At 35.1% G+C, this 27,663-nt stretch overlaps 1 protein-coding gene across 4 annotated transcripts in view; it reads right to left on the bottom strand.

The window, feature by feature from the left end:
* Positions 1 to 27,663, bottom strand: part of SMAP1 (small ArfGAP 1) — a 166,848-nt gene that overhangs the window by 120,234 nt on the left and 18,951 nt on the right. For 3 of the 4 annotated variants that reach the window (XM_082731312.1, XM_082731313.1, XM_082731316.1), the window contains exon 2: positions 3,642 to 3,775. In XM_082731312.1, the coding sequence (XP_082587438.1) occupies positions 3,642 to 3,775 (134 nt within the window). Of the gene's footprint in view, positions 1 to 3,641; positions 3,776 to 27,663 lie in introns of those variants that run through there. The other variant, XM_082731314.1, reaches the window with a different exon arrangement.

Raw genomic sequence — 27,663 nt, 5'->3', positions numbered from 1 at the left:
TAAAGTAAAAATGGTAAAGATATTAACTGAGGGGGTAAAAATGTCTACAAAATGTTGCAGGCACGTTCACTAAGGATAAATCATAGGCCTGTGGAAATTGGGCAGTTTCAAATGTAAAATTCCCCACAATATATTTTATAATGAATAAATCTCAGTTGTGTGGCCTTGGTGTTCCCAAGAAAATACTAACTACTATATCCAATAAATGACACTAGTCAGTAGTAAACAAAGAACCTGTGAAAGAAGATTACTAAAAGATTTATAGTTAGTAAAGTATTAAAAGTGGTCCAAAAGTTATCAAGATAAATACCAAAAACATGGTGTATACTTTGCAATAGGGACAAAATCTCACTAAGATGTTTTATTAGACAGCACAAAAAATTTACAAGACTCTGCACAAAGTAAGCTAAGAAACTTGAAGACACAAGTAATATTCCTCTGCAGTAAAAATAAGGTATTTTTCATTTTAACTCCTTCAGTACAGACAATGAAAACTGAATTATTAAAAATTTTTAAATAATGGAGAAAAATGGTACTCAATACTTGGGGTTAATAAACCAGTACAAAATTTAAAAAAACAAAGATTTTAGTATTTATATAAGTACAAAGTGATCCCTCCTAAAAATCTGAAAAGTGCCTGAGAATAAACCTAAGACAAAAGATTTTCTTTTCCATGTTCCCAGATACACTGATTATGCACCACACCATACGTGCCCTCCTTAATACCCACCACCAGGCCAAAAGACATTTAATCTAACCATGAACCATATTTTAAAAAAGAATTTTGGTTAAAATGTAAGGTGAGTAACTCTGTTTCCATGCTAATAAAAATCAAAGTAAGTTCTGATAAATTTTCTTTGAAAAATAAGCATAAAGCAATTCTAACCCAACTGTGATATGGCAGATGCCCTAAAACTTGATTCACACACTCAAAACAGGTATACAAATAATTGATATAAATATGGTGCATACATGTCAGTTGATAAGAAGCTCTGTGGCAAAACTTAAGTAGTTACATTTTATGGAGACACACAAAAGAAGAATATTTTTATTTAACAGCTGGGTTCAGAGATTAAATCATGTTTCCACATTAGTTATTAAAGATCTAAAAATATATAAAACTACCCAAAACTAAGTATCATCTTTGCAAATTAGAAATATGATTTTCATGAACTGTTGGGGTTGGTGATAAGGGAAGACATAGGGTAGAAGTATATGCAGTAAAATACTTTCCTTCTGCAAATAAATGCCTCCTGAGCTTTTTTTTTTTTTTTAATATCCAAGAAATTCTTACAAAATGTCATATGAATAAGAACACTAAATTACACTGTGATCGTCACTTTTCCTAATCTGAATAAAGAGTAAGCGTTAATAAGAACAAGCTCCAAGAAATAAAAATCTCAATGTATAGCAACCTACGGGTACAGACATCAGTGTAGTGGTTGCCCCTAGAGAACCTGACTATAAATTGGTACAACAAAATTTTGTAGGATGATGAAAATGCTCTGTGTATCTTCATTGGGAGTGTTGGTGACACAGTACAGACATTTGCCAAGACACATAAAACTCACATCTGTAAATTGTGGTCTCTGTAATTACACTTCAATTTTTTTAAGTAAAAAATAAAATAAAATGTGCAGGTATAAATAGAGTTGGACTATATCAAACATACCTACCATGATAGGGAAAGGATATGTTTAAATCTGAGTAACAAGCAACTCAATAAATAGACAACTGATATGTTTACCGAATCATCTCAAAATGCCTTAACATCCAATATTACTAAAAATGAATTAATTCTATTTCACAAACATTCTCAAAAAGTAATTAATACTCAATACCACACAATGAATCAGTAGTACACTTAGTTACCAATTCATCACAGATTTACTAGGAAGCAACACTGCTTAAGATTAGAAAGATACTCAAGGCAGCAATACTGAAGGTTTTAAACAATGAATAAATGGACTAATATTACTAATAACTGGTAAGCTAACATCGGGAATTTAAATGTGTCATGTACTGTTCTAAATGCTTTCCCCATATTAACTTATTCTATCTTCACAGCAAAGCACAGAAGAAGACATTCTTACTATTCCCATTTCATATATGAAGAAACTGAGGTACGCTGAGATTAAGTATCCTGTCTAACTCTGGCTGTCTGACCATCTAAAGACAACTTTGTAAATCACTTTGTTCTACTGCGTTTTTAGAATCAGTTGCCTTGAAATTTTCTAGGTTAAAATAAAGATTGTACTTTATAGAATGAAACCTTGGGGCCTTCACCAATTACTTACTCATTTATATTGCATATCAGTCCCAGTGTGATTTTTTAAAGAACAACTTTGGCTTTGCTTGCAAGTACTTACAAGGCCCACTCATCTGTCTGTGTGACTAAGTTTCTTCATACTTTTTTTCTATACTTTTTTTTTTTTAAATAAAACTTCATTGTCTATCATTGTCTATTCATTTAATTTTTAAGTGAGCGCATCCTAACCTTATTTCTCATCACAGAACACTGAAAGAGGAGCTCTGTGGTATATAGTCATACAGAGCACCCTCTGGTGATAATTACTCATCAAAAGTCTTGCATTCCAAAACAGTAATTCTTATTTCAAAAAGATGACGGTTGGAACCATATAAATGATGTTCGAATACAATTTCAAAAACTGTATATTACTTAATAGTTGTTTTCAAAAGCCTGCCATTTTTAATAATTCAGTATATTGCTGTGTAACTATTACCTATTCTGCAGAAAACCAGTGAATTCCAGCTGCAGCCCGCTGACTAGGAAACTCTGCTCTCAGGTATAAGAAAAAAACAGCTGCCCACCTCAAATAAACCTTTATTCAATTCCTTTTAACAGGCTAGCTGAGAAAAATATTATATCTGGAAAACTGAATTGTCCAAGGATTTCGTGTTTTGTCCTTTGGGGAAATGAACCATTAAAAAGGCAATACACCTTGGGTCTTCAATGTGTTGTACCTCCATAACACATTACAAACACCAAGTTACATTTTCAAGCTACACTGTATCACATTTTCTTGAAGACAACTTAAACAACATTATGAAATCTGTTACCACAGTTACTATAGAGATATTATCAAGAACAGAGCCTTATATGCAATGTTCAAAAAGCTCTTGATAAAACAAGTAAATTTTCTCCTCAAGGATTAGGAAAATACATAAAGTGCCATATTTCCTTTTATGTCCTAGCCATCAAAATCCTCAAAAACTTATTTAAGAGTGAACTAAAACAGCTATGCTTGACCTTATAGTCTGAAGATCTCTTAGCTATTTTTTTCAAGTATTTCTAAGGGTTGTTTTTTTTTTTTTTTTTAATTTAAATCTTGACTCTATCTAGAATTTACTTTGGCATAAATATATCTTTAACACAGAAGTTTTACTTTCTTTATCCAAATCTTTATTTATTTATGACCCACTCCCCCCAACATTATATTCTATTCTTTCATCCTTACTTCACCCTATCCATGCCAATTTCTGTGTTCTTTGGGTAATACCCAAATTTCATATGCGGCCATTTCAAAATACTCCATTTCAATGTTAGATGCAAGAAGGGTTAAAGACTTTTAAATTCATTTTAAATATTGTAAATAATCTCTCAATAAGAAAATGTTTACCTGTATCTGTTCTGGTGTCCATTGGTCTAGGTTGACTGACTTGACCCTGGATATATGAACCCCAAGATTCCTATGGATTCCAGCACATCTGATGCAAATAAATACACCAATATTCCAGGAAGCCCATCGAGGACCTAATCAAGGAGAAAAAAACAAAGATAAATATTAAAAACTAAAGTAAATATTATGGCAGCTTTTAAGCAGCATTCTGATTTTTTACACAATTATAATGGAGCCTTACAGAATTTCAAATGGCACCAACAGCAAGCTTATAAATCAACCTTCAAAAACTTAAATGAATTTACTAATTTTCCTTTTCTAGAAACTTTCCCAAAACTATCTAAGAATTTAAAACTGATTTATGTGAACAGTGTTTTCACTTAGCATATTTGAACCAGGAACAGTAATATCCCACAGTAAAAAGTTCTTCATTAAATGTGTAAAGTGTTCCTTAAAAGATTACCAACAAATATAAATCATAGAGTTTTTAATAAAATGAAGACATTAGTAAGAAACACACAACCAACCTAAAAGAAAAATGTGCAAAAAGATATGAATGGGTAATTCACACAAGAAATGTATAACCAATAAACATAAAAAACATATACAAGCTCACTAATAGGGGAAAAGCCCGTTAATACTACAATAATCTCCATTTTAGATTCAACACACTGGAAAAGAAATATTTTAATCAACTAAATGTTAGAAAGACTGAGAAATAAAGTCAGCCTCAAGAAGCCTTATAACAACATGAATAAATCCCAGCTATAACCCTGAATTAAGAAAAGTTATAGATAAACTATGGTGTGCTATAAAATGTTAGTTCTTTGGATCATTGTTTAAAAATTCTGAAAAACATGGTAGAGAAACTCACATAAAGATAAAAGACTACAAAGCCTTAGCTGTACTATTCTTTATGTCTTTGAATGTATTTTCTTAATAATTTTAAATATCCTTTTTAAAATTTAAATTCCATTAGCCAACATATAGTACATCATTAGTTTTTGATGTAGTGTTCAAAGATTCACCAGTTGAGTATAACACCCAGTGCTCATCACAGCGCATGCCCTCCCTAATGCCTATCACCCAGCTACTCCATCCCTCCACCCATCTCCCTTTCCACAACTCTGTTTCCTGGAGTCAAGAGTCTCCCATGGTTTGTCTCCCTTTCTGATTTCCTCCTATCCAGTCTTCCCTCACTTCCCCTATGATCCTCTGCACTATTCCTTATATTCCACACAAGAGTAAAACCATAAAAAACATGTATGAGAGTAATTGTCTTCCTCTGATTGACTTGTTTCACTTAGCATAATTCCCTCCAGTTCCATCCATGTCGATATAAATGGTAGGTATTCATCCTTTCTGATAGCTGAGTAATATTCCATTGTATATATGAACCACATCTTCTTTATCCATTCGTCTACTGAAAGGCATCTCAGTTCCTTCCACAATTTGGCTATTGTGGACACTGCTGCTATGAACATCGGGGTGCAGGTGTTCCTTCTTTTCACTACATCTGTATCTTTGGGATAAACACCCAGTAGTGCAATTATTGGCTTGTAGGGTAGCTGTATTTTAACTTCTTGAGGAACCTCCATACTGTTTTCCAGACTGGCTATACCAGCTTGCATTCCTACTAACAGTGTAAGAGGGTTCCCCTTTCTCTGCATCTTCACCAACATCTGTTGTTCCCTGTCTCATGCATTTTAGCCATTCTACCTGATGGAAGGTGGCATCTCATTGTGGTTTTGGTTTGTATTTCCCTGATGGTAAATGACGTGGAGCATTTTTTCATATGTCTGTTAACCATTTGGATGTCTCCTTTGGCAAAGTGTCTGTTCATGTCTTCTGCCCATCTCCTGACTGGATTATTTGTTTTTTGGGTGGTGAGTTTGATTAAGTTGTTTATAGACCTTGGATACTAGCCCTTTATCTGATATGTCATTTGCAAATATCTTTTCCCATTGTATAGGTTGCCTTTTAGTTCTGCTGACTGTGTCCTTTGCCATGCAGAAGCCTTTTATCTTAATCAAATCCCAACAGTTCATTTTTGCTTTTGTTTCTCTTGCCTTTAGAGATGTATCTGTAAGAAGCTGCTGTGGCCAAGGTCAAAGAGGTTACTGCCTGTGATCTCTAGGAGTTTTGATGGATTCCTGTCTCACATTTAGGTCTTTCATTCATTTTGAGTTTATCTTTGTGTATGGTATAAGAGAATGGTCCAGTTTCATTCTTCTAAATGTGTCTGTCCAATTTTCCCAGCACAATTTAGTGGAGAGACTGTCTTCTTTCTATTGGATAGTCTTTCCTGCTTTGTTGAAGATAAGCTGACCACAGAGTGAAGGGTCTACTTCTGGGCTCTCTATTCTGTCCCACCAATCTATCTGTTTGTTTTTGAGCTAGTACCATGCTGCCTTGATGATAGCAGCTTTGTAATATAGCTTGAAGTCAGGCATTGTGATAGCCCCAGCTTTGGTTTTCTTTTTCAACATTCCCCTGGCTATTCTGGGTCTTTTCCAGTTCCATACAAATTTTAGGACTGCTTGTTCCACCTCTGTGAAAAATGTAATTTTAAATATTCTTATGATTATTTTCATATATTGCTTGTATAATCAAAGTAAAATTGGAAAAATAAACATAATATCTGATTATTATGTCAACTATTCAGAAGCTTATACCTAATGGACTTTTATAAATCACCTGATTATGGGAAAAAAAAAACATACACAGTATGGGATATCAATAAAAACCAAGCTTTTTAAAACATTTATTAGACTTCTATTTTAAGTACATCCTTTTTTTTTTTAAGATTTTATTTATTTGTTTGAGAGAGAGACAGTGAGAGACAACATGAGCGAGGAGAAGGTCAGAGGGAGACGCAGACTCCCCATGGAGCTGGGAGCCTGACGCGGGACTCGATCCCAGGACCCCAGGATCATGACCTGAGCTGAAGGCAGTCGCTTAACCAACTGAGCCACCCAGGCGCCCATTAAGTACATCCTTTTTATCTCAAGGAGAGATTTAATCTACAAAATAACACTGAAGCCAGTAATTACAATGCAGTAAAACTAAACACATTCCTCTCCAAAATTCTTTAGGAAGTAGTTCATGCATATACAATTTATACCAAAATATGCTGCTTTTAAGTTTGAGAAATGACACCTATAAACTGACAAACATCTGGGACATGTTCTATTTAATGACTGCTACCAGCATAGAAATTATTTAGAGGCCAAAAGACCTGTACTGTCAAACAACTCTGCCCTCAATGAACTGCATGAATTACCCTGCACTAATAACAAACTGAGCAACAAGGTTCTCATATTTTAAGTGGACTCAGGACTGGCTGCCTCATTACTTAGGTGAGTCTTGTACAAAAAATATTTTGAAAGTTTTAGAGCATTACTTAAGTACAAGTTATTGTTATCTTATGAAATTCTGAATATCAAAATACAATATGTTCTTACTTTAGAACTAAAGTTTTTACACTGATCTGCAAAACAACTGTATCTTAAAACTTTCCTCAGAAACAATTCCCAAAAGGGCAGTGAATCCAAAGCTTGATGGGAAGAGATTTTCAACACTCTCCAAGTGTGGCTTCATTTCTGTTCTTAAAATAAAATGATTCCCCTCAGAGCATGTTAGACACACAGCTAAATACAAACGGAAACTTTTCTCTACAGCAAAATTTTCTGATGCAGCAAATGTTATGACTAAATGAATTAATTAGAGAACATCATTTGTGGGGTGCCTGGGTGGCTCAGTCAGTGGAGCATCTAACTCCTGATTTCAGCTTGGGTCATGGTCTTGGGGTGAAGGGATTAAACTTGCATCAGGCTCCACACTCAGCATGAAGTCTGCTTGTCCCTCTCCCTTGGCTCTCGTTCTCTCACTCCCTCAAATAACTAATAAATAAAATCTTTAAAAAAAAGGGGGGGGGCGCCTGGGTGGCTCAGAGGGTTAAGGCCTCTGCCTTCGGCTCAGGTCATGATCTCAGGGTCCTGGAATCGAGCCACGCATCGGGCTCTCTGCTCAGCAGGGAGCCTGCTTCCCTTCCTCTCTCTCTGCCTGCCTCTCTGCCTACTTGTGATCCCTGTCTGTCAAATAAATAAATTAAATCTTAAAAAAAAAAAAAGCAAGAAAGCATCATTTGCACAATGCAACAGTAAACAGTCCATGCAGATAAAAAGTTGTAGCACCAAATAGAGTGGTGCATTTTTACCATAACCAAAGATAATAAAGGGATCAAATGTATAAAAGCAATATACAAGAATAATACTAGCAGTAATAAAAACATGGACATTACTATTTAACAAAAAGCTAGATATAATAAGTGATGTTCAGATTTTACACAGCTTTATACACTGCTATCACTTATGGGAAATGTTAGCCCCAATTGTTTTTTTACCAATTGAAATAATAATGCAAATTTGTCAACGCATTTTTCTTTGGAATAGCTATCACATTTTAACCACTATAGTTAGGGCTCTTCAAAAATAAACTTTTGAAAGCGTAACCAAAATTACAATTGGGTTATCCACTCTATAAAATTAGCCTTGTAAAATTTACCTAAAATTGATAAAATAATAGCTGCTCAATGGGGTAGTCATTCAAGTATTGGTATGAAATCCTCATTTTCATTCACTAAACTACTGGTAAATATTTACCAACTCTGTGCTAAGTAAATGCTATTAAAACACCACAAACACAAAGGTAAAAACCAAAGTTCCCAGACTCTGAAGGCCAAGACCAATATAAATATGTATAGCCATTTTAAAAACACTGGTGAAATCTAGTTATGTTCTAGATGAATAAACCCTTCCATCAGGCAATCTATTCATACACACACACACACACACACACAGATTGACCAACTTATATATGTAATATGACATATCTAGGTATCTACTCATATATAACATACCTTAACAGCAGTTATTTTAATAATATTTTAAATATTTTAAATAGCAAATCACAACTCATTAATTTAATCTCAACAAGTATTTATCTTTAAAAGAGAAAGAAAAAAGATAATGATACATCACACAATGGGCAAAAATAGTTTTATTGAACTCTTTTTAAAAATCAGTAATGTAAGGGGCGCCTAAGTGGCACAGTTGAGTGGCCTACTCTTGTCTTGTGCTCTAGTGGGTAGTCTCAGGGTCATGAGATCAAGTTCCACATATCAGGCTCCGAGCTCAACAAGGAGTCTGCTTGGGACTATCTCTGCCCTCTACCCCCACACAAGCACATTCATGCACACACTTGCAAATAAATATTTAAAAAATCAGTAATATACGTATGTATACACAAAAATCAAGGCATGCTGTAAAATGTTTTTTCTCTGGGTCCTGGTCAACTATGGCTGAAAAACACTACAAAGAAACTCATACTTGTATTTAAGAAGCATGTACCAGAGTATTTATAGCAGCATGGATTCCTAAAATAACCGGAAACAACTTAAATTTTCACTAATATGATTACCTCACCATACAATGTCAAAATGAATAATCTGCATTTATCAACAGGCAAAAAATCTTAATTATAACATGGAGTAAACAATTTTAGCATAAGCTGATCTATATTACTATATATGCCCTTTCCTGCCTTCTTGCCTTTGCATATGTTGCTGTCTCTGCACCAGATGTTTCTTCCTTAAGTCTTCAGATCCCTGGCTCATTTTGTTGTACTGGCCTCAGTTCACACGCTACCTACTCACAGAGGACTCCCCTAACTGCTCTAGCTAGAGTTGCCTCCCCCAGTTACTTCCCATCATTTATATATGATACTTCCAGCAATCTGTTCTGAAGTTCACACAAAAATCTAAGGTAACAAATAGATACAAAAAGGTAAATTGCTGGAGGGTTTAATTATTTTAGAGCTAAATCTCAAACAAAGAAAAATTAAAGAAAGAAAGCAGACAAAGATCAGTATCTCTCAAACTCTAATGAGCATATGTATCCCTAGGGATATTAGAGATTCTCATTCTGTAGCCCTTCAGAGGCACCTGAGATCCTGCATTCCTAACAAGCAATCAATGACGTCCATGCTGCCATCTATAAAGCACATTTAAAACAGTGAGATTCTAAATTATTCTTTTTTTTAATATTTTATTTTTTTATTTGACAGACTGAGATCACAAGTAGGCAGAGAACCAGGCAGAAAGAGAGGGGAAGCAGGCTCCCTGCTGAGCAGAGCGCCTGATGCAGGGCTTGATCCCAGCACTGGCATCATGACCTGAGCCAAAGGCAGAGGCTTTAACCCACTGAGCCACCCAGGCACCCCTAAATTATTCTTGACAAGGTCTCCAACTCAAACATTCAGCATACTTCTTGACCTGTTTTCATTATTCTTACTGAGTATACAACTCAAATTGTGAAAATTTATTTTAATATACTAGGAATCAAATATGCTGAGGAAAAAAATCCAGAATTTATTTAGAATTCAAATATTGCGTTGTTTGAAGGACACATATCACTACCTTACTTAAAAGCAACATGAATAAGTGAGCATTAACTAAACTAGTACTACTTATCTCATAATCACAATCACACCAAAACAAAGTTCTAGTAACAAAAGAGAAGATGTTATTTGTTCTCACTAATATTAGCACATTGACTGATATCCTTCATTGCCAAATACTTAGAGAACATTAACAATCTAAACACATCACCTTAAAAGAGTAATAAATGTGGCAACAATAAGAATGGGAATGGACAAATATGAGAACCACCAGGAAGAACTGACAGGAGTTAGTGAATGGCAAACAGTGATAAAGGAGAAGGTAGAGACCAAGATGCCTGTAAGTTCTATTTAAATCTATCTAAATCTATTTTAAATCAATTAAAATAGATATTAAATCTATTTAAAACCATTAAGGTGCTTGTAGACTCAAAAATTTTGCAGGTAATCTGTTAAATGCTTTAAATGACAGAGACACATAGAGATGAAAATGTCCATCAAACAATTAGAAATACAGGACTTAAGTTCAAACTAGAGATACAAACCTGAGCACCCTCAAGATGGCAGTTATAGTTACAAGAAAAAAAGGCAAAAGAAGCAGAATTTAAAAAGAAAAAAAGAAGCAGGAGAATAAAAAGTCTTAGGGAGAAAATGAAAAGTAATACAAAAACGGAGACCATAGCCTTAAAGAAAATATAGTCAACAATGTTAAAAATTTCAGAGACATCAAGAATGGAATTAGGAGAGAATATCTGGATATGTTAACTAAACGGTCATAGGTAACCTCATGGAGATTAGACAGGAGAGAGTGAGGGAATTCATTCATTCTGAATTCCATTATCAGATCAGTAGGCAAGGAGAGGAAAAATAAAGGAGATTCACCCACTCTGAATTCATTATCAGATTAAACTTTCACCATTTCAGTCTCTATCTCCAAGCTTTTAACATTTTTCTGTTTTCCTCTACTTTGCTTTCATGACCACTTATATAACCTTGATCCTTCTTAAATCAACTTTACTTTGCAGTACTCCAACTTACATACTCAGGGAGCCAATCAGAAAACTCACTGCTTTCCCCTGAATACAACTCAATTTTCTTGTCTTGAACCTTTCCTTCACACCATTTCCCTTGCCTATACTGCCAACTTATGACCATACAGATCCTACCTAATTTTCAAGGCCTAACTAGAGTCCCATATAAGCCTTTTCTTATGACTCCATCCCTTCATTCTCTTTTAGTATAAATGTCTACAGCCCATGACAGCTTGTTTCACACAATATATATGTTCCAATAGGTACCTGATATTTTTTCATTTGTAATTAGTTTTATCTACTAAAGTAAGTGGTAAATTTCTCACTAGCCAGGCTCTATATGGCCTTCCACATCACTTATATTAAGTAAACAGGCTTACAATCAGGGTATATAGGGAGCATAAAAAAAAAAAATCTGCTAAGTCTGATGACTTGGTCAAATATACAGGTTCTTTGTTTGATACCTGAAGCAATTTATATACTATTTTAAAAAATGAAAACAAAAGCAATTTATTGTGAGGCAGAACTACTGTTTTCAATATCCATTTAGCCATTCTCCCTCTTAATAATAACAGCCCCTAAGTTTTAGCTAAAAATATGGCTGGGTTCTGGGATTGAGCCCCACATCGGGCAGGGAGCTTGATTCTCCCTCCCCCTCTGCCTGCCTCTCCGCCTACTTGTGATATCTCTCTCTCAAATAAATAAATATAACCTTAAAAAAAAAAATGAGCCTGCTGTCTTGGTCTCAGATATTAAAAGCCCCACGCTGAAGATGACAACTACTCTGTCCATATTGGACAGTTCATCTCCAGACTAATGTGATGGAAAAATAAATTCATATCCTGTTTAAGCCACAGTATTTGGGGGTCTTTTTGTTACAGCATATAAGCCTGTAATCTACCTAATTCTTTGTTAATTATATTTGATTTTTGGTGGCAGGAAGTAAAATGTGCCAGAGATTTAATCCTTTATTTCAGAGCCAAAATTCTAAGAGGTATTAAAGAATAATAGAGCACAGGTTCATCAGATCTTAGTTTTCCAGATTCAATTTAAATCACCAAATATGTATTAAGTGTCTGTTTTTACGAAGGTATTAGATGAAGAAAACAAAATACAGGTTTTCTGCCTTCAAGGAGTTGTACTCTAGAAAGTCATACAATGGTTACAGCATAAGTACAAATGATGAGGGAACACAGAAGAGGAAAAGATGAATGTTGGCCAGGGATATAAGTACAAGCTTTGTAGGGACAGTGGTATTTGAGATGATTACCGGAAGATAAGTCCAGTTACAAGGGGTAAAGTCCGGACAAAGTACTGTTAGGGACAATTCAATGTTAAAACCTGTTTCACTATTAGGACCTGCTTGGCCAAAGCGACTCCATATTGCCTGGGTAGCCATATTATTGTTTACATCCATGGACTTAATTCCGGAAATACATGCCCCAGCAGTTCCCAGTATCGGTTCCGGGTGTCGATTCCAGGAATAAACGACCTAACAAGCCGAGACAGGTGGCAACATCCAACCAGCTAAAAGCCACATACCTTGAGGTCTGCGGTTATGCCCTATAAAACTAGTCTGTAAGATCGGGCTGGGGTCGCTCTCATCCGAGGCCCTGACTGGTCAGTCTGTTTTCTGATACCTGGTGTGAAAATAAAGCTTTGCTTAACCTTCGCATTGTATCAGTCTCGCTCCTTTGATCACAGACCCCGTCTGTACATTCTAGGTAAAATGAACCATATCTCTCCCTTCCAACCTTGAAGAGTTTCCACTATACTGTAAGGCTATAGCCTATAAATAAATTAAATAAATAAATAAATAAATAAAATAATAATAATTAAGCATTTAATTATTGTTAAGTTTCTTTTATATAAATACAAATTTGAATTCGGGTTGTGATATATATGCACCTAAGTACCAAGTACCAAGTGGCTAATAACCCTCAAACAGAGGTGAAAGACAGTTTTAAGATATGGAAACTGTAGAAAGTGGGAAAATGAGGTTTATGAAATTATAAGTTATTACATATCTAAACAATTTAAAAATATATCTAAACAATAAGAATTTCACTGAGAACTGAATATACTTATCTTGTAGCTTTCATACCATTTGAGAAATAAGATGAGAAGAAATTTGTCTTAAGTTTCTGATCATGACAGACTAACAGAAAAGCTACTTTGAATTTTTTTGTAAATAGAAAAATAAAGAGACAAGGAGCAGAGAATATAACACTAACTGCTAACTGTCATTTCTTTTTAAGACTTAGTTCTATAAAGCCTTCACCAATTCCCCCAAAACTTTTGTAACCTTTATCACAATGACCTACAGTTAACTGTTTTAGCTAAGTTTTCTGAAAAAGAGTGATCTCTTTGAGAATAGGATCATTTTATTGATCTCTGTATACTCTCTATTCATTGTAACATCTGGTATAAAAACGTAGGCAGTCTCTAATTTACAAATGATAGCTAAGACCTTGAGCCACCTGAGTTTTGCTATCAAAACTGCTGGGAGGTAATTTTAGGGGAAACCACTGCCCTACTGAATATGCAAGCCATCATTCATCATATTTCCAGATACACTGTCTGGAATGTAATCCTAATAAATATGTGAGGTAGGTAGTATTATCACACCATTTTCAGGACTAAGAAACTTAAAGTCAAATGCTAGAAAGGGAGAGAGGAAAAGCCAAGACTATACCACAGGCTGATCCCAAAATTCAACTGTGGAAAATGCACATCTCCTAATATAATAATTCCAACCTTCCAAACAAAATTCCTTTACACTGGCTGACTATTTTACTTTATTCTGTCAACTTTTTGACATGCCAAGTCACTTACTGTTGAGGCCAATAATATAGATTTAAAGATGCAAATAATCTTTTCAACTCTCCAAAAGTATCAATGCTACTCACAAGATTTCAAGTTCACTTTATTTCTTTCCCCATAATACCAAAGATTAGAGGCAGTAGAACTGGATTTGGTTTAATTTGTTGGAGAAAGAAATTGTAAAGGATAGAGAATTTTTTTTTTTAAGGATAGAGAATTTTGATCAAGGTGGGAGAGAGGAGAACAAGGGCAAAATCAACTAAAACTTAGAGTATTTTCATACGACAGCATCACAGTAGTGGATGCCTAGGGAAAGGGACACACCATAAAGCAATAAAAGATCCTAAAGAGAAGAGCCTGTATCAAAATACTGTCCACAATCAAGCATGAAACAAGGGAAGAAGCCCTTTCTCTTTTCCTATCCCAAAACCCTTTGTTCTTTACCGGAGCCTTTCACTGCTCATGGTCGGCTTAGGTTATAGATTTACATTCATTTGTAGATCAGCAAGAGAACCAACAAACAACTCCTGAAAACATGTTTTCTACATTGTAAACAACCAAACTACAAACTTGCAAAAGAATCTGTATGTGTGGTGGGGGGAGGGGAATCATTGAAAATAAGCATGAGGAGGGGTCGTCTGGGAATGATGGGTATGTTCTAAAATCTAACTATGTTGATAGTTGCAAAATTCTGTTAATACATTAAAAAATCATTGTAGGGCGCCTGGGTGGCTCAGTGGGTTAAGCCGCTGCCTTCGGCTCAGGTCATGATCTCAGAGTCCTGGGATCGAGTCCCACATCGGGCTCTCTGCTCAGCGGAGAGCCTGCTTCCCTCTCTCTCTCTCTCTGCCTGCCTCTCCATCTACTTGTGATTTCTCTCTGTCAAATAAATAAATAAATAAATAATCATTGTATTACACACTTAAAATAAGTGAGTTTTACAGTATGTAAGTTATATCTCAATAAGGCTGTGCTTAAAAAAACCTGCATACATTTCTTCTCTCATGGGTCAGTGGGAGTCTGCTTGAGATTCTCTCCCTCCTCCCCTCCCTGCACACACCTGTTCTCTTCTCGCTCAAATAAATAAATCTTAAAAAAAAAAAAGACTTCAGAATTAAACAAAAAGTTTAAAGTTCCATATGTAGTATTTCAACAATATTCTATTGCCAAACCATTTCTTCCAGCAAACATATACAACAGAATGTTTCATTTTTTAAAATATTAAGTATTTTAACATACAAGGTTTTACTAATAAGAAGGAAATACAATGTTCTTTTTTTTTTTAGCCTGAAAGTAACTAACATGCTTTGCTATGGCCTAGTCACCTACGGTTGACCTACCTCAAATTCATGTTTTCCTATTAGGTAGAATCAGTGATGCTAAAAGATGACATGAAGGGACTACGTTTGATAATCAGGGTTTCCAAGTGACTTTACAAGCTTTAAAGAGTCACTACAATTCTGATCAGAAGAGTCATGCTATTTTAATCAATTACTTCCTGGAAGCTGGTATATAAAACATTAATAGAAGCCAAGTGATTTAATGATTACTAAAAAAATAAACTCACAAAATTTTCCTTAAAACCTCTCCATTCAGAAAGATCATTTAAGTTGCTGAATTTAAATAATTCCCTCAAAAAAATTTTTTTAAGTCTGTTAGACTCAGAATAGCAACACAGGTATTTAACCAACAAATATTTACTGAGTGCTTGCTCTTTCAAGGTACTACTGTATCTTGTACTGTACCTTGCATAAGGACTCTGGAGATCCAGTGATAAATAAAACAGATTAAACTCCTGCCCTCATGGAGCTTAAGTTTCAATGGAAAGCTATATAAAAACATGTAAAAGTAACAGTGAGTTAACAACAGAGAATATTATGGAGAAAAATAAAGGAAAAATGGATAAGGAGTACAGATGGAAAGGAGGAAGGGAGAGGTAATTGTTATTTGGTCAGGAAAAGCTGTATTTCACCAGAGATCTGAAGAAGGTAGGGGAACAAACTATGCAGCTATGCGGGCAAGAGGAATTAAGGCAAAAGCAACAATAAGCACAATGGACCTGCGGAAGTGGATGTGCCTTCATCAGGTTTAAGGCATCCCTTAAGAAATGTTTAAGGCATATTTAAGCAATACCGATGAGGTTTTATTTGTTTTCTAAAGGGTCTGTGAAGGGCTACTTTTGCATCCTTACATCAAATACAGTAAGAAAACATTTGCTATGAAATACTTGTAAATGGTTGTTACTCAAACTATTTGTAGTCCCTAAAAATAAATCAGAATAATCGGTACATATACAGATTCCCAGCATTTTAATTCAGTGCCCAGCACATGCTTAGTACATATGAAACAAAAACAAGAGAGAAAATAAAACTAAGAAAAATAACTCTAAGATTCCTGCAAAGAATATTTGGGGCATGCACTGCTATTCTCCCAGGCATGGGAAGGGGTTATAAGGCAAAAACCTAAAGCAATCTACCATACTCTCTCCAAACCTCAAAGTCTAACTACAGGAAATAGAGCAGGCAAATATTCAGAGAGATTTATGTCCATTATCCTAAGAACGCTTAAGATAACGTGTTAGGGCCCCTGGGTGTCTTAGTCCGTTAAAAGTCTGCCTTTCGTTTTTTTCCATCCCTACTCCTCAAATCCCCCATTCTGTCTCTCAAATTCCTCATATCAGGGAGATCATATGATAATTGTCTTTTTCTGATTGACTTATTTCATTCAGCATAATACTCTCTAGTTCCAAGGGAGACAAACCATAAGAGACTCTTAATCTCACAAAACAAACTGAGGATTGCTGGGGGAAGCGGGCTATGGAGAGGGTGGTTGGGTTATGGACATTGGGGAGGGTATGTGCGATGGTGAGTGCTGTGAAGTGTGTAAGCCTGATGATTCGCAGACCTGTACTCCTGGGGCAAATATTACATTATATATTAATAAAATAATTAAATTAAAAAAAAATAATAATAAAGAAATAGATGTACAATGTGGAAAACAACAAAAAAAAAACCCTGAGGGTTGCTGTGGGGAAAGGGGTATGGAGAAGGTGGTTGGGTTACAGACATTGGGGAGGGTATGTGATATGGTGAGTGCTGTGAAGTGTATAAGCCTGACGATTCACAGACCTGTACCCCTGGGGCATTATACATTAATAAAAATAATTTTAAAGAGAAAATAAAAAGTCTGCCTTTCACTCAGGCCATGATCCCAGAGTCCTGGGATCAGGTCCCATGTCAGGCTCCCTGCTCAGTGGGGTGCCTGCTTCTCTCTTCCAATCTGTCCCTTGCCCTGCCCATGCACACGCATGTGCTCTCTCTCAAATAAACTTTTTTTTTTAAAGCAGACTGAGCTTACAAATGCTCTGACATCAATCTAAAAGTCTGCTTATTTACATGACACCATCTTTCATTCATATTTGTTGAACCTGACAAATCAAAAATTTATTCCTGACATTATTGGGACAACTGGTGAAATCTGAGTAAGGTCTACAGATTAGGAAACAGTATCATATCAATTATGATTTCCCATTTTGATAATTGTACTGTGGTTATATAAGGAGGTCCTTATTTTTAGAAGATGAACACTGACACATTTAGGGGTATGGGAGCATAGCTAAGAGTCCAACAAAAAGGAAGTGTGTGCGTGCATGTGTGTGTGTATCTCTATATACATGGAAGAAAACAAAGTGGTAAAATGTTAACATTTGAAGACTAGGAAATGGTGGGGGAGAGTATTCTATTAATAGCCTCCTTCATCATCTTTTTTTTTTTTTAAAGGTTTTATTTATTTATTTGACAGAGAGATCAGTAAGCGCAGAGAGGCAGGCAGAGAGACAGAGAAGTAGGCTCCTTGCTTGTGGAGCAGAGAGCCCAACGCGGGGCTCGATCCCAGGACCCTGAGATCATGACCTGAGCCGAAGGCAGAGGCTTAACCCACTGAGCCACCAGGCATCCCCCCTCCTTCATATTCTTATATGCTTTCATTTGTAGAAATGAATAATAAATGAAAAAAATACTTTATCATTATTAGATATATCATTCAACAGACAACTATAATAAAAAGTAAAAAAAAAATTATCCCTGCACTCACACTTCTCTGAACATCAGTTTCTTGATCTGAAAATTAAGATGCCATCTTCCTTATTCAAATGACCACTATGAACATTGAAAGACAAAATCCATATGAAAACACTCTATATCTACAAATCATTTTGTAGACTAACATGTCCTTTTCTTTGTATTACACACTTTCTCTTGCTAATTTCATCTACTACTATTAAAAGACAAAAATCTATACTTCCTATTCCACTGATTATGATATATAATAATTTTTAAAATAAATAAAACATTAATGTTACAAATTAATTATGAAACTTCTCAAAATCAGAAACACAAAGTTATTTTTTTAATTTAGAAATGGTATATTTGGTATATAAATTTAGAAATGGCATATTTCTAGCATTGATCTTTTCTCTAAGCATCAGATTTTTAATAACCAACTTGGATACCACAGCATCACCAGTTAAACATGTCCAAGATGGAATTCACTTCTCCACTTAGCCCCTCTCTCTTGTCCTCCTCTGTCTGTCTGTCTGTCTGTCTCTCTCTCTCACACACACAAACACACACACACACACAGAGTTCTTCCTGATTCCTCCAACTCAGTTGATAACAACACTGTCTACTAATAACTTAAGGTGAAAAATAAAGAAGTCGTTCTTACTCCTCTTTGATCATCCACAACCAATCAAGCAAACACTCTAATAATTTTATTTTTTACTAATCATTTTATCTTTTAATTTTTTTCAAATCCATGACTTTAATCTCATTCCAGCTGGGTCTGTGCCCCAGTTCAGGATCTTATCAGCTAGAGTCCCAAACTACTACACAATGTCCTCTAAAATAAACCTCCTGGATCCAAAAATTGCTTTTCAGATTTATAACCCATCAGATAAAGTTTAATTCCCCTAAGCAACTTACAAGGACCCCATGGTCAACTACATCTACTTCCCTAACCCAAGTTCTAGTAATACTGAAATATTTTTAAGATTTCTCCTGACCACTTAAGAGGAATTAGTACATTTTAGATTTTATTTTCTTGTTTTGTTAATTTGTCTGTTTCTTTCTTAATTTTCTAGCAGTCCAATTTTTTTTTTGCAAACCTCAAAAATATTTGTGTACATAATCCATAGCTGAGACAAAAAGAAAATTTGCTAACTCTGAGCCTTGTGAGAAGAATACTACTAGAAAAATGGATCATAGTTATAAGAAATACAAGAACAGTAACGGCTTATGGGGAAAAGTAAATGAGGCACTGGGAATCAACTGAGAGTCAAGAATTTCCTTGTAAGTTAAGACTGAAGTAAGATTAAATATATTAATATGCCCAGTTACCACTGAACAAAGAAATTCTTTAAGCTGAAATAGAAGACTTATATTTATTTACCCTAATACCAATGACCAAGAAAATATTTAAAATATTGGAAAGAGGGCACCTGGGTGGCTCAGTCAGTTAAGCGTCTGCCTTCAGCCCAGATTATGATCCCAGGGTTCTGGGATTGAGCCCTGCATTGGGCTCCCTGCTCAGCATGAGGCCTGCTTTTCCCTCACCCCAGCTCCGGGCTTGTGCTCCCTCTCTCCCTCTCTCTCTCTCTCTCTCTCTCTCTCTCAAATAAATAAATAAAATCTTAAAGAAAGAATTATTGAAAAGAGAGCTTGTGTGGAGGAGGGAACAAGAATAAAATAGTCTGTTTTCATTTTTTTAACAAAACCTATTCTGAAAAAATCAGAAAGTGACAAAGTCACATAACTTTTTCTTTCCCAATCAAAAGCAATAAAATAGATACATTAAACTTAAAAATTGACATTTTTTAAGCTCTTCTGATAACGATAACTAAGAAAAGTAAGAATCAACAACAAAATATGTCTCTCCAGGATATTAAAGAAAAAAAAAGTCCTAGTTTTAATTAAATAGTATAATCAGAAACAAAGTCACCTAAAAATACAACTTGAAAATGTGTTCAACTTATACGTTTTTAATATAAGGTTTTAAATATCTATTTTCAGGGCTCCTGGGTGGCTCAGGCGGTTAAGCATCTGCCTTTGACTCAGGTCATGATCCCAGGGTCCTGGGACTGAGTCCCGTGTCAGACTCTGCTCAGTGGGGCTTCTGCTTCTCCCTCTGCCTCTTACCCCCTCACTCATGTTCTCTCCCTTAAATAAATAAATAAAACCTTTTTAAAAATGTCTATTTTCTAGCCTTTCTAAAGGTAAGAAACAAAGATCTCCCAAAGGTACATCATAACATAAATGCTTAAAACTACAGATGAACTGAAAAATCTTAGAAGCAGTTGGGGGAAGTAATGCATAACATACAAACAAACAGAATGATGACAATTTTCTCATCAGAAATAATGCTACAAAAGAAAAAAAGAAATAATGCTACCTAGAAGACAGTGAAACATCTTCAAAGTACTGAAAGTGAAATTTTGTACACTGAGAACTATTTACTTGCTAAAATATCTTTCAAAAACAATGGTGACATAAAGAGGACAGAAATCAATGAAACTGTAAACAGGAAAACAACAAAGAAGGTCAATGAAAATAAAAGGGGATTATTTGAGAATATCAATAAAACTGACAAACCTTTAGCCCAACTGATTAAGAAAAAGAGATAAAACAGAAATGACCAACATCAGGAATGAGATAAGTGGCATCATTACAGATTCTAAAGATACTAAAAAAATAATAAGGGAATATTATGGACAATTTTATGCTAATAACTTCACTGATACTTTGAAAGACCCAAATGAGCTCTTTCTACAAGGAAAAGATAACCAAATAGAATTCCTATTAAAGAAATTGGATCTGTAGTTAAAAACCTTCCATCAAAACCCAGGTGGTTTCACTAGGGAAATCTACCAAACAATTAAGGAATGATACAAATTCTACACACACTCTTCAGGAAACTGGGGGCGGGGGGAGTAATTCCCAGTTCATTCTAGAGGTCAACATAACCCCGATACCAACACCAGACAAGGATATCATAAAAAAATTAAACGTACAGATCAAGACCCTTCATGAATATTTGCGAAAACTCTTAGAGTTTTAACAAATTAAATTCAGGAATATATGGAAAAGATAATGACCAAGTGTGGTTTGTCCCACGAATGCACGGTTAGTTTAATATTCAATCAAAACCAAATGTAATCCCCTATGTTAAAAAAAAAGCAACAACAACAAAACATTATGATCTCAAAAGATGCAGAAAAAGCATTGATAATATTCAACATCCATTTCTGATTTTTAAAAAATCTCAGAAAATTAGAAAGAGGGGAACACTTATTCAATTAAAAAAAAAATCTGTGAAAAACTTTTGGTCCACACATATTAAAGGGTGAAAGTTTGCATGTTTTCTCCTTTAACATCATGAATGAGACAAGTAAGTCCACTGTCACCATTCTTATTTTACTGAAGGTTCTAGCTACTGAAATAAGGTAAGAAAAAGAAGTATCCAAATTGGGAAGGAAGTAAAAATTATCTTTGAGGATGACAATCATCTAGGTAGGAGATAGGTATCTATAAAAAAGCTACTAAAACAAATACACAAGGTCAGCAAGGTTTTGGGATACAAGACAAATATGCAAAAACCTACTATATTTCCATATTCCAACAACAATCAGAAATTGAAATGTTTGGGGCACCTAGCTGGCTTGGTCAATGGAGCACATAACTCAGGGTTTTGAGTGTGAGTCCCACACTGGGTGTAAAGATTACAAAAATCTTAAAAAAAGAAAAGAAAAGAAATTGAAATGTTAAAAAATCCATTTACAATAACATTTAAAAATAAAAACTACTTAGAAATAAACCTGACAAAAGATAAATAAGATCTGCATCCTAAAGACTACAAAATACTGCTGAGAGGGTACGTATAGCTCATAGGTAGAGCACCTGACTGCAAAATACTGCTGAGAGAAATAAGATGCAAATAATATAATATATTTTATATATATATATTATATATATATAATATATAAAGCAAATATACTTTACTCATGGATTGGAAGACTCTTATGTTGTTAATGATATCCATTCTCTCCCAAATGGATCTACATACTTAAAGCAAGTTTAACTAAAATCCCAGAACATAACTTTGTAGAAATGGACAAAGTAGTTCTAAAATTCATAGGAAATTCAGGGAACCTAGAATAGCAAAAAAAACTTTCAAAGAGAATAACAAAATTGGAGGACTTATATAACATGACTCCAAGACTTATTATAAAGCTACAATAATATGGATATTGTAGTATTAGCATAAAAGTAAACAAAGAGATCAATGAAACATAACAAAACCCAGAGGTTCTCCCAGATAGCTGTGGTTGATTTTTAGAAAAGTGGAAAGGCAATTCAGAGAAGAGACATTTTTTCAAGAAATGGTGCTGGAACACCAAATACCCACATACAAAAAAATTAATTTGGATTCATACCTGTATCATATACAAAAAGCAACTCAAAATGAAAAATGGCCATAAATACAGAATGGTAAAACTTTTAGGAAAGAGCATGGGAAAATCTTCAGAATTTGGTTAGGAAAGAATCCATAGACTTGCCCCAAAATACATAATCCATAAAAAGAAAAATTAATAAATTGAACATCATCAAAATTAAAACTTTTGTTCAGGGACGCCTGGGTGGCTCAGTTGGTTAAGCATCTGCCTTTGGCTCAGGTTGTGATCTCAGGGTCCTGGGATTGAGCCCCGCATCAGGCTCCCTGCTCAGTGGGGAATCTGCTTCTCCCTCTCCCTCTGCCCCTCACCCTGCTTGTGCTCTCTCTCTCTCTCTCAAATAAATAAAATCTTAAAAAAAAAAAAAAAAGACCATGTGAAAAGGATGTAAAGACATGCTACAGGAGAAAATAGTTGCATATATCTGACAAAAGACTAATGTCTAAAGTATACAAAGCACTTTCAAAACTCAACACTATCTTGATAATGGAGGAAGCTACACATGTGTAGAGGCAAGGGGAAGATGGAAAATCTCTGTACCTTTTTAATTTTGCTGTGAACCTAAAACTGCTCTTAAAAAGTCTACTAAGAGGGCGCCTGGATGGCTCAGTGGATTAAGCCACTGCCTTTGGCTCAAGTCATGATTCCGGGGTCCTGGAATCAAGTCCCGCATTGGGCTCTCTGCTCAGCAGGGAGACTGCTTCCCTCTCTCCCTTTCACTGCCTGCCTCTCTGTCTACTTGTGATCTCTGTCTGTCAAATAAATAAGTAAAAATCTTAAAAAAAAAAAAGTCTACTAAGAACAAACACAACTCAGTAAAAAAAAAAATCAATTAGAAAATGAAAGACATGAACAGATATTTCACTGAAGAAAATATACAGATGGCAAAATAAGCACATGAAAAAGATGTTCAAAACCATAAGCCATTAGGGAAATGCAAATCAAAACCAATATCACTATCATTACACATCCAACTATGGATAAAGTAACAAACAGTGACAACACCAAATGCTAGAAAACACGTGAAAACAATGGACTTAAAATAATACAGCCACTCTGAAAAAGCTTTGCAGTTTTTTTATGATTCTAAGTATGCCATTACCATACAACCTAGTAACTGTACTATGGGCACTTAACAGAGAAATGAAAATTTATTCCACACAAAAACCTATACACAAATTTACAGCTTTATTCCTAATAGTCAAAAACTAGAAACAGCTCATAGGTCCTTCAGCAGGTGAATGGTTAAACTATGGTACATACACATACACAACATAAAATTCTACTCATTAATATAAAGGAAAGAACTATTAATACATGCAACAACTTGGACAAATCTCCAAGAAATAATACTGATCCAATCCCAAAAGTTTCATATGATTCCATTTACATAATATATTTGAAATGACAAAATTTTATTAGTGGGAAACAGATTAATGCCTGCCAGAGGTCAGGGATGAGAGGGCTGCAAAATGGGAGGAAGATGTGTGTGGTTATAAAAGGACAATGCAAGAGATTCCTGTAGTGATGGATCTCATCAGAGATGAGACTGTGGTGGCAGAGACGTGAATCTACACCTGATAAAACCGTATAGAACTAAATCCACACACACAAATACAAGCAAAACTGTAGAAATCACAGTAAAATTGGATGATTATACCGATGTCAATAGTCTGGTTATAATACTGTGTTATAGCTTTGCTAGATTTTACCATTAGAGGAAGCTGGTAAAATGTATATTTTTTAAATCAACCAATATCCATTAAACTATGATTCACCCTGTCATAAAATCTTAAGTTTCTCTATATATGCTCTGGTTTTTAGCCTTCCTTCCACCCAAACACACATCAAAGGGAGAGACTATTATCTTAATTAGTAACACCGAGAAAACATAACTGTTATTTTTAACTTAACTTTAATCTTCCAGAGAATAAAAACACTAGAAATGTGCAATGCTCTACATTAAGAAAACTGTACTCTAATAATTTGGCGCTATATATATATATATATATATAGTTATAAAAGGACAATGCAAGATAGATAGATAGATAGTACAATAAATTATGTAGGTACAAAAATAATCTTAAAGAAAACTCCTACTAAAGAGATTCCCTTAGTTAATTGGGATTCTTTATTAATAACTGTGCGAATCTAAAAAAGGTTCATAGAAAAGAAATTCACTGCAATTTTAAGAATAATTATTTCATTAAAATAATAATCCTTGTTATTCAAAATTTAAACATTAGAATAACACTGTCAACTGCACTTTCTGTGATATGGAAACATTCTTTAATCTGCACCATCCTACACAGTAGGACAGTAGTTCTACTTGCCACAGGTGGCTATTAAGCTTTGATACATGGTGAGAATAAGGAACTGAAAATTTAACTTCAGTTAAATAGCCAAATATGGCTAAATGCATTTTTCCTAAATGTAATTTTATGGCCACTCTTGATAATATGGAGTATTGCCTCACTGGAATAAATTACTGAAGCTATTAAGAACAATAATACATTTTCACCAGCAGAGGGCAGATATATGTTATAAATACCTCTTAAACCAATTTCAAATATTTAAGAAATACAATAGTACTGAGTCAAAAGACACAAGTATATTAACTTACACAAAAGCAATTGTACTTCTTGGAGTTAAAAGAGAGAAAGTGCCAAAAATAAACATATTTTCAAAAATAAACTGGCAGGTCTCCCCAGAAATAAGTTTTCATCAACTTTATCAGTTGATTTAGGAGTTAACTGTAATCCTTCAAACCAAACAAAATAACCCTGATGAATAAAATGTGAGTCAAACCTTATTTTTCAAGGCCATTTACATGTACATTATAATATTCCGTGGGCCACAAAATAAATTCTAAAGAATTTTCCTCATATATAAAAGTTGCCAGAATTCCATGGAAAAATAGAGCATTTGTTTCATAAGTAAATTAAATGCCAAAAACAAAACAAGCACTGAAATTCGGCAAAGGTGCTAAAAACAAACAAACAAAACCAAACATTTGCCTCAGAAAAACTTGAGAAATGGTCCCAACATACTGAAGATTCATTCACTTTCTTGACTCACTACAGAGGATGGAAAACAGGTTCTGAAGCAATTATACAACAGACACTTTCATGAAGAGCTTAGAAAACAGTTTTAATATCTCCCAAAATTAAATGCTCTTTTCTAGCCCCTTTTACCTCCCTACTGCATTAAATATTCCTGACTATAACCCCTTCTGAAAGCTGTCTTCTAAAGCTTCTCGGTTCTGGTTCTCCTCGAAGTCTCGCCGGCCACTATTTATTTTTTCCTTCAACGATTCTACTTCCGACTGGTGCCTCCCTCTGGTCTTGGTCACTGACCTTCTGATCTGTAAGTGTCTAATCCACTCATGGCTTTGGCAAACATGTCCACACATGATTCCCAAAGCAATAATCACTCCTTTGTCTATCCCCTTTCCTAAATTTCTGCCTGGTACTTAGACCTGCTTCCAGGAATGTGAAAACCACGTGTACTAAGTATACGGACAAACTTGTCCTACCTAGAATAACTTTCTACCTGGAATAACTTTGCCACTCTTTGCCTTTTAAGTTTGATTCTCTTCCTCAAGAACTACCTTTTTTTAAAAAAGCTTCCCTGACTTCTGCTCTTGGTGATTTTTATTTTCTCTGAACTTCTATAACACTTAATGCACTACTCCTTCCACATAGGTATCTAAAACATGTATGTGTGGGTGTTTCTATATAGACACATGACACAGATAAATATACATAGACACATATATAAAATAAAATATATTAATATATAATACATATATAGTCTTTGTGCTTATGGCTTGACTATCTCCTTTTTTTTTTTTAAAGATTTTATTTATTTATTTGACAGAGGGAGATCACAAGTAGGCAGAGAGGCAGACAGAGAGAGAGAGGGGGAAGCAGGCTCCCTGCTGAGGAGAGAGCCTGATGTGGGGTTCAATCCCAGGACCCCAAGATCATGACCTTAGCCGAAGGCAGAGGGTTAGCCCACTGAGCCACCCAAGCACCCCAGCTTGACTGTCTCCTTGAAGTAAAGGATCCTAAAGGGTGGGGCAGGGCTTCTGTTGTACCTGACTGTCTAGTGAACCAGCACATAAATGGTTAAAAGAAAATAACAACCTTTTTATCCTGAGCATTCTACAAAGTATTCTTGTGCTCAGAATCTACTCAATTACATTATTTACCAAATAAAATATAATTCACAAATTCTTCCTGCAAAGTAAAAAACAACAACAACAAGAAAAAACCACCAAATGGTTCTGAGTGCTTTAAAAACAAAACAAAACAAAACCCCACAAATCCAACATAATTATCATACCTTTACTCATTTATCAAACCCTTATTTTGTACCAGACATTACTTCATCACAAGCTCAGTTAACTCTCATAACTCTGTGACAACAGGTATGGCCATTTTACATATGATGACACAGAGGCTTAGAAAGTTTAAATACCACACTCCCACTATAAGAAAGGAAGGAGGGAGGGGTGAAAGCGAAGAGAGGGAGAGGAAAAAAAATCACAGAAGTAGCAATGAGAGCTAGGATTTTAACACAGAGCAGTCAGCCTTCAAACTCTTTGTTTTTTGCTACTGAACTAGGGTCCTCTCAAGGATAACAGCAGAGCAATGAATCTAACAACTCACAGTCAACTAAAGGAAGAATACTAGAGGAAAAGTTATTGTAAAACTTCTTAAAATATATTTATTTATTCTTTAAACTTTGGAAAAAGAAATATGTAAATAAGTTCAAGTATCACAAGGCAGTGAAAAACTTTAAAATCTACAAAAACTACAAAAAAAAAAGTATTCCCCTGCCATTTTTCAAATGTTGATTTACTTTGGCAAAGAAATTAAACAGTCACAATAGGGGTGCCTGGGTGGCTCAGTGGGTTAAAGCCTCTGCCTTTGCTCACGTCATGATCCCAGGGTCCTGGGATAGAGCCCCGCACTGGGTTCTCTGCTCGGCAGGGAGCCTGCTTCCTCCTCTCTCTCTGCCTGCCTCTCTGCCTATTTGTGATCTCTCTGTCCAATAAATAAATAAAATCTTTAAAAAATAGTAATACGGGCGCCTGGGTGGCTCAGTGGGTTAATCCTCTGCCTTCGGCTCAGGTCATGATCTCAGGGTCCTGGGATGGAGCCCCACATCTCTCTGCTTGGCAGGGGGCCTGCTTCCT

Source organism: Mustela nivalis (genome assembly GCF_964662115.1).
Source record: "Mustela nivalis genome assembly, chromosome: 5".
NCBI classification, from domain to species: Eukaryota; Metazoa; Chordata; class Mammalia; order Carnivora; family Mustelidae; genus Mustela; species Mustela nivalis.
This window is presented reverse-complemented; position numbering and strand designations above follow the sequence as displayed.